This window comes from Eschrichtius robustus, chromosome 10 (assembly GCF_028021215.1).
Source record: "Eschrichtius robustus isolate mEscRob2 chromosome 10, mEscRob2.pri, whole genome shotgun sequence".
NCBI lineage: Eukaryota > Metazoa > Chordata > Mammalia > Artiodactyla > Eschrichtiidae > Eschrichtius > Eschrichtius robustus.
In genome coordinates, this window is record NC_090833.1 from 50,294,757 (window position 1) to 50,310,358 (window position 15,602).

The following is a 15,602-nucleotide window of genomic DNA, read 5'->3' on the forward strand; positions in this document are numbered from 1 at the left end:
AAGACACTAGACAGAAAAACTCCCTCGCCTTGGAGGGCTCAGTAGATTCATAGCCCAACCATCATCACGTTACAAGCAGTCAGGGCTCCTCAGGATTTGTACCGCCGCATACTCCAGCCTGTCAACCGCCTGCCTCTGCATTTCTCCACATTCCTTTGCCTGAAGCGGGGGGAGGGATAAGGAGAGGGAGGAGGGTCAGGACACCCTCTCCCTCATCAATATTTACAATAGCCAGGACATGGAAGCAACCTGAAGTGTCCATCAACAGATGAATGGATAAAGAAGATGTGGCACATATACACAATGGAATATTACTCAGCCATAAAAAGAAGCGAAATTGAGTTATTTGTAGTGAGGTGGATGGACCTAGAGTCTGTCATACAGAGTGTAGTAAGTCAGAAAGAGAAAAACAAATACCGTATGCTAACACATATATATGGAATCTAAAAAAAAAAAAAGGTCATGAAGAACCTAGGGGCAAGACGGGAATAAAGGCACAGACCTACTAGAGAATGGACTTGAGGACACGGGGAGGGGGAAGGGTAAGCTGTGACAAAGAGAGAGTGGCATGGACATATATACACTACCAAACGTAAAATTGATAGCTAGTGGGAAGCAGCCGCATAGCACAGGGAGATCAGCTTGGTGCTTTGTGACCACCTAGAGGGGTGGGATAGGGAGGGTGGGAGGGAGACGCAAGAGGGAGGAGATATGGGGATATATGTATATGTACAGCTGATTCACTTTGTTATAAAGCAGAAACTAACACCCCATTGTAAAGCAATTATACTCCAATAAAGATGTTAAAAAAAAAACCAACAAAAAAAGCAAGCATACTTGCACTGAGCAGCCCTCAGTCAAAGTCTGAAGCCAGCTGGTGAACAAACAGCCCAGCCCCTGCCCCCAATTTGGGTGGGAAAACTCTGAGGCACGTGTTTCATACCATTCACCAGCATTTCCTGGGGGGGATTAAGTTCTGGTCTCCCATTGTAGTTTCCTTGTATTTCCCAAACCAACTACTTGAACTCAAAACCTGATCTTGGGGTCTGCTACCCAAATTGCCATCTCCCCCAGCCTCCACCCCGCAACTACTGCCGTTTCCTTCACCAGAAAAAAAGCACGGTTGACAGAAGCAGTAAAGTCAGGGATGGATAGGTTACGCTGCACTTCTCTAACCAGCAGAGGCTGAACACGCCGCTCATGAAGCAGGACTACCATGCAGCCTCGGGGAGTCTCAGGTTGGAGGGTAGAAGGTGCCCCAAAGAGACCTGCTGAGGGTACGACACTTTACATAAGTCCCCCATTTTATCCTACAAATTCGTGTGAGGTTTGCACTCTGCTGCATGATCTACCCTGTGTTTTAAACACCCACCACCCACTCTGAGTACAATGGATTCTGCAGAAAGATGGATACCGCATTTTCCTTGGGGCTTCATGCATGTCGTGCTGCTATTTGAGAGGGAATGGCCCTGAAGGCTCTAGAATTGCTCTCTGCATTAGATCAGAAGTCAGAGCGATGTTTCTACACTGCAGTTTTAGGTGCTTTCTCCAGAACATTTACTGAATGGTCCTCAGAATTATGCTACTGCCCTACAAAGAAAAACACAGTAAGAAATGGACCTCCAAAATCCTCCTTGCAAGTAAGTGGTCATGATTGCATGAGGCAAAATGAGACACCACAGAATAAGAAGAATGCGGGAGATGAGAGGATTCTGGGACAACTCCCCCCCTTCCTCCATGTAGAGTGAACACCATGCTCACTCATGTTTGTCCTTCCTATTCTGATATTCTTCCCTTTCCTCATTTGCCTAGCACCATTTTTTCTTCCTTATACTCCACATACATTGCAGGCAGCCTTAAATCCTCCCTAGGACAAAGCTGAAAATGAACTAAAAAGGTGTGGGGCAGACACTGGTGGTCCACTGGGCACCACTGGGACATTCTAGGGAACAGAGGTCCTTCCTTCCTGCCTGCACCACCTCACACATCACAAAACAGTGCTGGAGCCAGATGACAGCCCAGCTCCTGATCAAAAGCTTCCTCTCCTCCCTTCCTTGAGTTTGCAAAAGGGCTCATTCCTGCATTTAAAGAACACAAGCAAACTAAACCATCATATATTTAACCTGTTTTTTTTTTTTTCTCCATCCACAAAAGGTGGCTTTTATTTATGAAATATGCAGATCTGAGTCAGTGCCTTGAAGCCTGCTCAATTCAAGGTACTGCACTGAATGGTATATAAATTACAGCACCAAATTGACAGATACAACCAAGGATAAATGTATAATGTAACTCAGTTATGAGTAAGCTGAATTACCAACTCGGCTAAACACACGCTTATCATCTCTGTGTGAATTCATATTACAAAAAGCCCTTAATGGAACCAAGACTCTTCTCCTTTCCTAAATTCAGGGTACTTTTGATTCACACAGCCCTAAATTCCTAGGCTGTTTTTTTAAAATTCTAAACATATTTTAGCCTTTAAGAGTGAATGCAGGAGTATAAACTGATGCAACTTTTCTAGGAAGCAATTTGGCAGTAAACATCAAGAGTCTTAAAAATGTTCCTCTGCTTTTACTCAGTAATTCCATTTCTGAGTACCTACCTACAGAAGAGGACTGGAATGCTGATCACTGATATACAAAAATGGATTATATATAAAAAGGTGCATCTCATGTAAAAAGAAGCAAAAAATAGGAAATAATCCAAACGGCCAACACTAGCAGAACTATCTACTTATGCAGCAGCGGTCACGGCATATATTATTATTCTGCAGTTATTAGCAATGATGTTGCGTGAGTTTTACCTACCTGAAACGCTCAAACAGAAAAAGTAGGAAAGAGAACTGCACAGTGTACACCCAGCTATTACACACATGGACATCCACAAATATATAATCGGAGGAAATGCACCAAAATTATCTGAGGGATGGGGTTATAAGTAATTTTTATTTTCTTTTTCATATGTCTCTATTTTCCAACGTTCAGCGATGAGCAATGTCCTCACTTTTATGATCAGTAATTGAAATAAAAGCTGCACTTCAAAGTAGGAAGTAGTGTAGAAATCCACCACAAAGCACCTTGATTACAATGTCCTCCTTTTTATTAAATTATAAAACTGACTGCAGTCAATACACACACTTTTGGGAATGTGCTTTTCTCAAGTATCTGCTTTCGTGGAACACGTGGTTTTAAACAGACAGACAAAATACTTCTTGGTCTTCAAGCTATTTAGCACTGGTAGCCAACCTACCAAGTATAGCTATTATATATACAGTCAGAATTTATGGAAAATATTACAAAGACAAATGTCTTGAAAAGATGACACAGTGCGGAGAAAACCATAGCTCTTAAACTGGTATAAAAATTTAGTCAAAATGTTTTAGTCCATTATGGCTTTGCATAAAGCTTCAAAAGAAGAAAATTTAAGACACTTCTCATCAAAGGCACTTACATAGTTGTAATAAAATACTTCTTTGAATTCAGTTTGAGTCAGACAGTATTTTTATTTATTTTTTTCACATTCTGTCTCTCATTGAAACGGTCCTGGAAGGCAGCTATTAATGAGGAAAAATAGTTATCATTTCTTAATATATATGTTAAAAATACGCAAACAGAATTAATACAGATTTTGGTCCACTGAAGCAGGTAACAGTATCAGACGGTAGTGTTTCTCTGAATTCTGAGCCAAAAGCCATAAGCTCCCCAGACTCAGTCCCCTGGGCTCCCCAGGAAGTGCCCCTACATCTCCACAGTGCATCAAAACTGCAAAGAACCATCCTCCCACGGTTGGTGGGAATGCTGCTCTGAGGGGGCGGCAGCGGGGCGCACCAGAGTCAATCCTCGGGCATCTATAATTCGGTGTCCCGGTATTGGGAATGCTGGCCGTAATAACTGCGTTTTGAGTGTTCCGACAGCTGCTGCCGGTATTCTTCCTCCTCGGCGTCACTGCCATAACTTCCTCTGGGATCCTGATAAAGTCTGGCAGGACCTTTCTGCGGCTCGGGGGGCCTGGAACTAACAAAGTGAGAGGGTTACATGAAGCCGAAAGCTCGGGCCTCCCCGCCCGTGATGCATGCAGTGGTCAACTGCCCAGGATGGCTGGCTCACCTGAGTCGCACTCTGCTGTCAAACCAGGGCACTCCTGGCCCGGCTCCAGGTTCCCAGAGTGGTAGGAGTGAGGACGGGAATAACAGGTCAAGGCCAATGCCCACTTGAGCAGCGAGTGGGGAAGCCAGCCACATGCTCCCTGACCTAAGAGCTCTCCAGCCGGATGTGGGTGCCTTCCTAAGCTCACTGGCTAAAAGCTCACAAGCAGAGCAAGTTCTTTGCCAGTTTCAGTCAATTATACCAAATCCCCTCTGTTGCCAGGGGCCACCTGGTAGGCTGTGCCACAGTTCAACTGGTAAAGAAGAAATCTGCCTCTAGTTTTCTGTTGCGTTAAAACTAGACTCTAGTTTCCAGTCAGAATGGCTGCAAGAAAATGTGATTTTTTTCTTTTGTTTCCTATTCTCAGAAGCAGGAAATGATCCAGCGTAAAACCTCAACAGGAAGACACTGTGACAATTACTAGTGCTTATGTAGCACTTTAAACATAAAGCATCTTACCAACACCGGTCGATTGATGTCATCTTCCGTTCAGACCACAGCTCAGCACAAGTGGCCTGACTTTGCTAGGCGACGCAAAGGAATTAAGGAGCTTGGCTAAGAGCTAGAAAATATTAGCAATGAAACAACTGGCATCTAAGCCGCAGGAATTTTGCTCATGTGCTATCCTAACATAATTTAACACATCTGTGCTCCGATGGGTCTAATGGGACTGACTTGGAATGTCAATGATTACACTGTGTCAGTTTTAGCACACAATCAACACTACCATAAAATTTTGACTCTATGATCTTGACAATTAAATTTGACTGAATAAGCAGTTGACCAGGAAAAAAAAGAAAAACCTTCTTGTTACTTCGAAATGTAGGTGAAAAAAATTCTTTCTTAGGCATCCAAGTCCTAGACAAGCCCCTTTTTTAGACCTATACCTTCCGAGCAGCTCTTACCTTGTGTGCTGGGGCGGGCCGGGCTCCGGCTTGTGTGTTTTGATTGGAACTGCATAGATATCAGGATGCTTCTGAGCAATTTCAATCTGTGGTGATTAAGAAAAAAAAGAGGGGAGGGATGAATGACTAGACAGTCAGCTTGCTCATTTCCTGCTGGTTCCATTTTCCAATCCCATTTCAAGGAGAAGAGGAAAAATAGAAGCAAATCTCTAGTTTCCAGGGTTGTATGTGATGCCTAGTGGTATATGTCAAACAGGAAAAATGTTTAAAACTAATGAAATTCTGCTGCATGCTACAATATGGTTGAACCTTCAGGACGCTATGCTAAGTGAAATAAGCCAGTCACATAAAGACAAATACTGTATGATTCCACTTATATGAGGCTCCTAAGCTGTCAAATTCATGGAGACAGACAGTAGAATGGTGGTTAAGGGACTGGGGCAGGAGGTGATGCGGGTCATTAATATTGACATACACAGAGCTTCAGCTGGGGAGGATGACAAAGTTCTGGAGATGGATGGTGGAGGTGGTTCACAGCAATGTGAATATACTGAATGCCCTGAACACTTACAAATGGTTAAAATGGTAAGTTTTATGTATATTTTACCACCAAAAAAAAAAGGAAGAAAGAAAAGAAAAAAGAGGCCTCTTGCCTTCTGAGATGGCCCACACTCTCTCTGTGGAGTGTTTTCTCCCAGGGCCACTCTTGCCTGTTGAGATGAACAGTGTCCTGTCTATGGAATGTGTATCTCTAAATAAATCCACTTCTTATCTATCACTTTATCTCTCACTGAATTCTTTCTGAGATGAGACATAAAGAACCTGAGCTTCCCGCTCGGTGCTTTGTGACCACCTCGAGGGGTGGGATAGGGAGGGTGGGAGGGAGACGCAAGAGGGAGGAGATACGGGGATATATGTGTGTGTATAGCTGATTCACTTCGTTGTACAGCAGAAACTAACACACCATTGTAAAGCAATTATACTCCAATAAAGATGTTAAAAAAAAAAAAAATGAGCTTCAGTAAGTCTTGACACCAGGAACTAAGGCCCCCAGCCAGGTGGAGGATGGAATGAGGATGTTGACCCTCCTGACTTCAATCAGCTAAAGCTTGGACTCTGTCAAGCTCTGCCCCAATTCTATGCTGAATTCTCTGCTCAAGCCCCCTGATGAATATGCACGTACCCTTAGTTTAAAACCTCCCCGGTTTTGCAGCTCGGGAGACGCTACTTTGAGAAAAGATCCCCAGTGTTATCCTTACTTACAGTGAGTAATAAATCCTTCCTTCTCCCGCCCCCACCACCAAAAAAACAAAAAAGAAAACCAGAAAAAGGCTCAGAAGCACTGCCACTCTTGTGACAAACTTAAATGAAAAAAACTCCCATAACCACTGGGCACAATATGCTTAAATTTTTCTCTGGCTTCTGAAAGGCTTTTGTGCACATATGGCACAAAAATTCAAACAGTATCAAAAAGGACAATCTACGGGCCTTTCAGTTTTAGCACCCAAGGTGTGCACAGTTTCTATGGCAAATCTGGGAGCAAATTAAAACTCAGTTATCAACTGTTTTAACAAAAAACCATTTCAAAGAGGCCACTGATTCTCTTGTCACACTTCCCCATTCTAGAACCTGATATAAAGTTCTGAAGTATGAAGGGCAGAATCCTATTCGCCTACAATGTTAGGTTTTCTTGACTGGCAGAACAAGGGATGCACTGATAGCTGGCCATCTGGAAATGACACACATACAGGATGTGCCTTTGTATCACGCGTGTGAACATCCTTTCATGTTTGTGGCAGGGGCAAAAGGACTGCAAATCATTATACTGCAATGAAACTTCTTTAAACTTCTTACTGATGACATGCTAAGATGACCTAGTGGTTGAAAAAGAATTACCCTTGCATTCTGCGCTTCTTGGAGCTCTTGCATTCTCTGTAATCTCGCCTTGTGATCCATCTTCTCAAATATTTTTACTTTGCCCAGGACAGACTTGGGGGCGCTGTCGTGCTCCTCACTGCCCTCTCCCACCTCCTCACTCTCTGGGGGAGGGACGGGAGTGAACGGCTTCAGTATAGGCCGTCCAAAGGTGGGTTTTGCTGCAATAGGAGGTGGACATCCTTTGGTAGATGCCCCGGGAATTTCATCACCGGCAACAGCTGAGGGGTTTGACTTGTATTCATAGGATCTAGAGAAGTCAATGGATTCTTCTTTGTTTTGGGTTTTGACCTGCAGAGAGCAATGACATAGTTTTAACGGTGAGCTTTCGGTTTATTTTCAAATCTCTATTAGTGATTTAATACACTCCATTTCCTGATCAGTTTCCAAAGGTGGTCAACAAATTCCATTCCGACAAGGAATCAAATACGGCAAGGCACACGGCCACTGATCTGGCATCCGGAGCCCTACCTCACTCCCTACAGAAGAGAATTAAGTGCTCAGGAAAGCAAGAGGGTGCTGGGGACGTGCTAGGAGGCCCGCAAGTGCTAGAGGTGGATCAGACCTCACTTTGTACTAGAGGAGATCAGAATTTTGGAGAAGACCTCAGAACAAGTCAGGCTTCAGGATGGAATAGTGGCTCCTGAGTTCACACCACACCGAGGGTGCGTGCCCTGGCCCGGAGGTCCAGCCAGAGGTGCAGGAGACTGGGGTGGGGAGCGGGGAGGGAGCATATCACGCTGATGGCCACTTTTTCTTCATACTTCCATCCTAGGCCTGCTTGTCAATTTTCACTGATCTATTTTAGGAGGTCACCAATTACTTCTGAAAGCTCAATCAAGTATTACTTTCTTCTTATCTGAAGTATTGAGTTAGAGAGAGAAATTTTATTGGGTTATAAGGAAAAGCCTATAGTCATAGCTTTGATTCAGAGAGGGGTAAAGCATCGTATGACATACGCCCATGTGTCCTCGCATTGATTCTGTTCTGGACAATGGTTTATTTAAAAAAGAAATTAAATGGTCCTCATAATGAGACGCATTGTCAACAATGGTGGTGATTGTTTTCTTTAGCAACTCACCAGGAAGGATTTTTCAGGTGCATCTAAATCAGATTGTGCACAGAAAAATTTAATTGGACAGAAGAAGAAAAACAGATTCTAAGACAGGTGATTCTGGGCATGCAGTATTTATCAAACTTTTATTCTTTCTACATAAATAAACAAACAAAACAAAACAAAAGGAAACAAACACTAATAGTCCTAAAATTATACACTCTTCTAAAACTGCCTTTCCATTCTACTTTTTCACCTTTTCGTAATTTTTGGTTTCACCCAAAAGGCCAAAAGATAGGCTCTAATAGAGAACCTGGTGAGTCAAAACCAGAATCCAATGCCATATTATTGTGCGTGCTCCTCCCTGGCTATGCGAGGAGCTCCAGGGGCATGTGCTTCCTTCTCCTTCCCATCCTGGGCTTCCCAGCCACGTACCTTGGGCGGCTCTGGCTTGAATGCCGGGGGCGGGCTATTGTCCCTAAGTTGATCTCTGCTAGCAGCCCTCCTCATCTGAGCTCGTGGCTCTGGGCTGGGTTTCCTTATGCTCTACAAGACATAAACGTTCATTCATAACAAGAACATCCCAGCAGAAAGAAGAGAGCACTGGTCTGCTTTGCTGGAGTTCTTCGAACTTGTGGGAATTCAGACGTTAAGGTGCATAACTTGCGTAAGTTGAGCTACTGACCCAGTGCTTCTTTACTGAAAAGGCAGATAGTAGGCATATTCTCCCATTAGCAAGTGCTTAAGATACATTTTTCCAAAACTTAGCTGCATCTCTCCCTTTAAAGTATGAAAACAAAAGGTCTTCCTAAAGTCTAAAATCTCTTTTGTCACTAACAGCTGTTAACATTTTAAAGCATTAGCTCAGCTGTATCTGCAGACATTCATGAGTTAATTTATTCTTTACAACTTGTCCAGCAGTATATACTAATTTGTCATGGTGAGCTGTTCCTCCTTTCAACTTGTAGTTTTGGAACTTATACTTCGTAAAGAATAAAATCATTCATTGAAATGAGCTAAACTGCTAAAGAGAAGTCCACAGTATTAATTATCCAAATATATGGAGAGTCTTGTCTACAAAGGTAATTATCCCAATGTTCTCTGAGGTGTAACTAATAATCGCTCTGGTCCTTAGTGCTGGCAATGTGATTCCTAGGATCACAGAAGCTGTCTATTCGCTGGTCAGTGGACGCATAGTACATGAGATCAGACATATAATTAATCAGCGAACTCAATCAAAAAATTGAAATACAAGAGAGAAGGAAACTGATGGGGAAACAGGAGTTTTTGCAAGATTAGAAAGGTTAAAGGTAGGGTGGAGAAGAAAAAGCACGGATACCTAAGAGTACAGAGAGAGACCTAATCAAAGGTTACAAGTAAATACACCAATACTGTATTTAAGAATAATGTCCCACTTGTAATTTGGACAGCTGGCCCGATATCATGACGTCATGCCCGACAGCATCTGTGTGATGAGTGCTGATCACTCAAGCTCTCCCAGCGCTTAGCTCCTGTCCCACTCCCCCATGGACCACGTCCGCAACCATACAGGCATTGGCTTGGAACGAGAGGCTCCCTAGACATCATCCGCTCCAACCCTTAGGAATACCTGCCACAGCACCCTGAATAAACAGCTGGCCAGAGGAATTCAAGTGAAACGCCAGAACCTCCTTTTCCTGCCCAGGGCCGGGCAGCCCATGGCCTCCTCGCCTCACCTCCTCGTGCTGCACCGGCTCCGAGGAGCGGGTGATGGCAGACACCAGCGGCTCCTCAGCCGGCTCATCCAGCTCATTGTCAGTGTAGGCACCTCCTTCGCCGTCCGTGTCTTCAAAGTCACTGATGAGGCGGCTGTCGCAACTCAGATAGTCCGCGCCCATGGCGGTTAAGTAGGACATGCGGTCTTCGGGGTCATCATCCATCCCTTCCATCTAGAGGAATTTGTTTTGGAGGGTCAGTGGGATCTGACATGGCTCCTGGGAGTGAGGACTCAAGAAAATTCCCAAGGGCACAGCCAAGTGACTGAAACCTTGACTTGTTCTAGAATGGGAAGTCACCTTTATCTTCCTGAAATCACTTGGCTTTAAATTACTATGTTAATTTTTGTGCAGAGACTCGGATTAGAAACCCTCCGCCCTATCTCTCCTTGCCACCATCCACCCTATATACCACTACTGAGCCAGGCCTTCCTCAGATTGTTGCACTTTTCTTCCAGAATTTGGCCCTCCTCCAGCTGTCTCTGTTGTATTTGTCTCCTAGCAATAGTGCACGCTGCCTTGAGCTGCGCACCTCTCCGCTCATCCATGAGATTCTCAAATCCTTGAGGGCAGAAGCTATGTCCTGTTCAACTTGTTCTCACCACAGAGGCTAGCACAAAGCCATAGTGGGTATAAGCACTCAGTAGACGCTACTAGATACTCTGACTAAACACGCAGTTCCTAAAGGGCAAGAGTAGGCTCAACCATCTAATTGGTAATGGAGGCACTTCCGCAACAAAAATCGTACCTCTAACGTCTCACAAACTACCTCAATTCATCTGGACCACAGAATACCAGCACCAAAGGCTCCTAGAACCACAGGGAATTCTATAGTTTCTCTGCTTCCTCCCTGAAGTAGGGCTGTGTGTAAACTGCCTCCACAGATGAGACGCGAGCCAAGGTTAGGCGCCTATACAAGTACCCAATGCTCTCTCATCACCTACTCAAATCCCTAGGACACATTCTCTGCCAAACTTCTTTCTAAGCCAATGATTCAAACTCCATTAGCTTTTCTTCTTTCTATTAATTTTTAACCATGTTCTCCACATAGCTCAGCCTCACCTCTCCACTCTGGGTTTCCCAAGTCCTTTGTAATAAGCTGTGGAGCTCAACACAAGGTCTTGTAAGCTCTGATTAGTGTGCTTGGAACAAAACACTAGTTACTACGTTAAAAGCAAAAGGGAAGTGAATGTAGGGCTGCATATATCCCATTCTGCTTTTCTTGTAAAAGTCCCTTCATTTTATTACTTTTTCAGAGAATTTATAAATTTTCGAACTACTGATGCACGTGTTGGGATCACTTGAAATGGGCATGGTTTTACTACATTCACTACCCTCTGGAGAAAAAACTCAGAACGCGGACTCTCACCTCATAGCAGAGTATCTGTGCCACATACCTTTCCTTCGGAGACCCAAACTGCTTCTCCTTGCTGATGCTGAATCGTGTCCTTCAGGCTGCCAAACCAGCTATTGTTGGCTGAATTTAGGTTGATTGTAGCTATAGAAAGGCAAACCAAAAGGTGTGCCTCAATTTCCAGAGAAATTTTTATTAGAAATCCCATTGGACATAATTTACCCTTTCATATTTAAGTTAAAACTTTGGCAGATGAAAGAGAAAGTGTTTACAAATATTTGAACACTAAATCCCTTTAGTCGAATGTAATTAAAACTATTACCATCTTGGGGCTTCCCTGGTGGCGCAGTGGTTAAGAATCCTCCTGCCAATGCAGGGGGACACGGGTTCGAGCCCTGGTCCAGGAAGATCCCACATGCCACGGAGCAACTAAGCCCTTGTGCCACAACTACTGAGCCTGTGCTCTAGAGCCCGTGCTCCGCAACAAGAGAAGCCACCGCAATGAGAAGTCCGCGTACCGCAATGAAGAGTAGGCCCCGCGCGCCGCAACTAGAGAAAGCCCGTGCACAGCAACGAAGATACAACACAGCCAAAAATAAAAATAAATAAAATAAACAAATTTATATTAAAAAAAAAAACCTATTACCATCTGGCTGTTGGAGTTTACATTACAGGTGGATGTTATAAAGCTAAAAATGGATTAATTTCTTTAAAGAATGTCTATTTTTCAGAAAAGCTACCTCTAAAAAGTTTGTTGTTTTTATTTTGGCCACGCCATACGGCTTGCAGGATCTCAGTTCCCCAACCAGGGACTGAAGCCAGGCCACGGCAGTGAAAGCGCCAAATACTAACCACTAGACTACCAGGAAACTCCCAAATATGTTTTTAAACAGTGTGTTTTCAGGGGCAAAGATAACACATTTGAACCAAATATAAATGTGCTGTATTTTAAAGATCAATACATAGACAGGAACATTATAAGTGAGAAAAACATATACCAAGGTACATGTTATCTCCAATAAAAAACTAAAGATAACATTTAAATGAATATCATTTTGATAGGATTAAACATTTTAGAATATAGACATAGATTAGCCAAACTGTACAGGTGTGTATTTACGGAACATACATTTTCTATTCAGAACAAAGTATATCTTATGTAATGGCACTTACTATGACTGGCCAAGCAGCTTTCCAAATACCTTACACGGATTAGCTCATTTCATGCTTAAACAAACCTCACAAGGTGGGTATTGCTATCATCCCTGTTTTACAGGTGAGAAACTGAAGCACAGTAGTGAAAGTAACTAGCCCAAGGCCTCGCACCAAGCCAGTGGAAAAGCCTGGATGCAAACTCAGAAGTTTGCTTTTAGAGTCTATGGTCTTAGCCACGGCATGACAAACATGAATTTAGAGCACCGGTATAAAATACCAACCAAGTAAAACACATGTGATTCGTTCTTCAGCAATATATATTTATGGACCTAATGGGGATAAACCAGATGATCAAAATTGGGCCTAAAATGAACAAACTGAAGGTAAATTAGGATTTTTAAAAACTATACCACCATGGCCTGTTACTAAGGGGTATTGCATTACGTGGCACCCAAAAGAAAATTGGAACTTGTTGATAAAAGTTGTTCGGCAGCCTGTCCCACCTATCCTGAAGTCTGCATAATTCTTTGTAAAGAGCCAAAAAGAACCAGTAAGCAAATTTCATAAGCAATTATGCTTCAGGTTTTCTTCCTAGTAACGTATAGCGTTCTTTCATTTAAAGAGTCCTAACACTGACCTTGGAAAATCCTGAATGAGCTTACAGTTTCCTTGGTTATTAATTATTTACAGCATTAGAATAAACTGATACCTTGGACAACTCAAGGAAAATTAACCTTGATTCCTTGGACTTTTGTATCCTTATCATGGTATTTTAAAAAGATTATTGTCCTCTTGGTAACAGAAGTGAGATCGGGCACCCTATAGACAAAATGAGTGATTTGCACTAAGTGTATACAGAACATTCAGCTGCCTTTTAAAGCTTTATGTTGGAGCTATCTGAGATGAGTACAGTTTGTATTTATCATGAGGAAAACCTAAAGTTAAAAGGGGCATTTGTGAAACGCAGAAAATATGTTCATGCCCCCTGATAAAATGAAAAAAGTCAGAAACCTCTTATTGAACCCACATTGAGTCAAGTATATGAAAAAAAAAAAAAAAGACCTTCACAGTAACTAATTTCCTAAGCCCCATAAAAAGGTAATTTCCAACTAAGTTGGTAACATCCAACTCATGCACGTGACCTCTCTTTAACAGGTGGGTGCACAGCTATGATGCTTCCCTTCACTTGGAATCAAGTTCCTTTGGTTCACTATTGGCTTGTGCTCCTTAACTTTTTCAGATTCTTTGACTACAAGCAATACTGGTTAATCCCTGTTGTTCCCAACCGCTGGACTAGACCCATGTTCCCTTGGATAGAACGCCAGAAAGTGAAATACTGAAAGGAGCTTCACTCAGCCTCCATCTCGGCTGGGAGTCCTGGGATTCTACGGGCGTCCCTTCCCAGCCCCCGCATGAGTGCACTCGGTGCTCCTTCTCCTTCTCCACCCAAGGAGGTTGGGGAGCATGGAGAGCAACAGCAAAAGGTGACACGTGAGGCTGGAGGGGTGGGGAGAAATCGGGAGTGGCTGCAATGGGTATGAAGTTTCTCTTCTGGGTGATGGAAAAGTTCTAAAATTGATGGAACTGAGGGCTATACATCTCTGAATATACCAAAAACTACTAAATTGTACAGTTTAAGTGGGTGAATTATAGGGTATATAAATTAAATTTCAGTAAAGCTGTTCATGTGGCAGGGACCCTCTCTAAATGGACAAGCATCAGCTGAAGTGCCCGGCCAGGGAGTGTGGCAACTTCCGTCTGCTTCCTGTGGCCCTCAGAGTCCCTACATGTCCTTGGGAAACCAAGAATTGCCTCCTGCGTTTTGGGTACTTTTGACTAGTACATGATTCACTCCTCTCCCTAGGCTTTCTCAAACACTATATTATGGCATAGAAAATTTCTTTTACAATATGCAACGTTTAAAGATTTTTAAAAAGCGTAAAATAGTATCACTAATAAATAGCATTTGTTTAGCATTTCCAAAGTCTCAGGACTGAATTATACAAATTTCACATTAATGAAATCTGAGAAAACTGATAAAAGTGCTATCCTTTGGTACTTTAAAAATCCCACAGTTTCATACAAAGGGTGGCCCTGTGTGGGTCTCTAAATCCACAATTCCATTTCCGTGGTATTTAAACCATGAACTGAGTGCTTCAGAAATTCCAAGAAAGCATGTAACTTAAACTTTAGGTTTTAAAAAATAATTTTTGCAACATGTGCATGCAAATGTATTCTACAAGAAAATTTTTTAAATGAGGGGGGAGGGTTGGGCAGCCTAATATTTTAATTTACATTGACAAGTTAATTTGCTTTTGGGCAAATCTTAGAATGAAGTTTCCCTGGTCATCTCCACTTAACTAAGAAGTATCTTGAGTCTGCAAGAAGAGCCACTTTATTTTAATTTTTTTAGTTTTTATTTTTTAGGTAAAAGGCATTTATTATATTGTAAAAATAGTAATGGACATATGTAAAAAAACAAAAGACCAAATAATTTATAAAACAAATTATACCTTTCAAAAATGACCAAGACATAACAATAAGTATATCAGTACAAAAAAGGTAAATCAACAAGCACTAGCAATGTTAGCTTTTCCTGTAACCACTATTATTATCATACTAAGCCCTGATTTGTCCTACATCTGAAATACTAACAATTTACCAACACACTAACAGTTTACAAGTCTTCAGTTCTTCTACTCAATCATGTTTACTACACAGTAACTTCAAGGAGAGCCATTTTCATACCGTCATAATTAAATAATCACCTGCAGGAAACAAGATTTTCTTGTTACTGTGCAACAAGGAAAAAAGAAGGATATTGAGCCTGGTGAGACCACCTGCAACATAAGCCTTGATTGTGAATTACTGTTCGTCATAGTGGCTCTATTTTTCCCAATCGTTAATTCATTAAGATGACATAAATTCAGAATAATAAAAAAACCTTGGATTTTGGCCATGGTGCACACAATCAAATCACAGCCTGGCCAGGCTGAGTGGGACACGAGGCATAGAAAGCGCTCAGTGGGGCCATTCACACAGCTCTCAAGAGTTAAACTTAGAAGCCTGGAAGATTGCTGCGAAAGGCCATCTCATAGACAACCGGGGCCTTTTGATAAGTTACCTGGCACCCTGCTCCTTCCATCCTGATGACCAAATAATTCCACACGGAAGCCTGCCAGCCTATGCTGAGAGTGGATCACCTCAAAGTTCTAGATGAAACTGGACACTCACAGTGTCACAGCCTCCAACTTTAGTTATCCCGAAACCTTCAACTTCCTGATTAGCTTAGTCGCAATC

The 15,602-nt window shown here is 42.6% G+C and overlaps 1 protein-coding gene across 8 annotated transcripts in view; it reads right to left on the reverse strand.

Moving 5' to 3' along the window:
* Window positions 1-3,081: 3,081 nt before the first annotated feature.
* TJP2 (tight junction protein 2) overlaps window positions 3,082-15,602 on the reverse strand; it is a 123,920-nt gene continuing 111,399 nt past the window's right edge. For 6 of the 8 annotated variants that reach the window (XM_068551820.1, XM_068551818.1, XM_068551822.1 and 3 more), the window contains 6 exons: window positions 11,191-11,291; window positions 9,755-9,967; window positions 8,475-8,585; window positions 6,947-7,276; window positions 5,051-5,136; window positions 3,082-4,013 (listed from right to left, as the gene is read on the reverse strand). In XM_068551820.1, coding sequence (XP_068407921.1) covers window positions 3,848-4,013; window positions 5,051-5,136; window positions 6,947-7,276; window positions 8,475-8,585; window positions 9,755-9,967; window positions 11,191-11,291 — 1,007 coding nt within the window. In that variant the 3' untranslated portion in view covers window positions 3,082-3,847. The remainder of the gene's footprint in view (window positions 4,014-5,050; window positions 5,137-6,946; window positions 7,277-8,474; window positions 8,586-9,754; window positions 9,968-11,190; window positions 11,292-15,602) is intronic. The other 2 variants (XM_068551815.1, XM_068551817.1) reach the window with 1 other exon arrangement.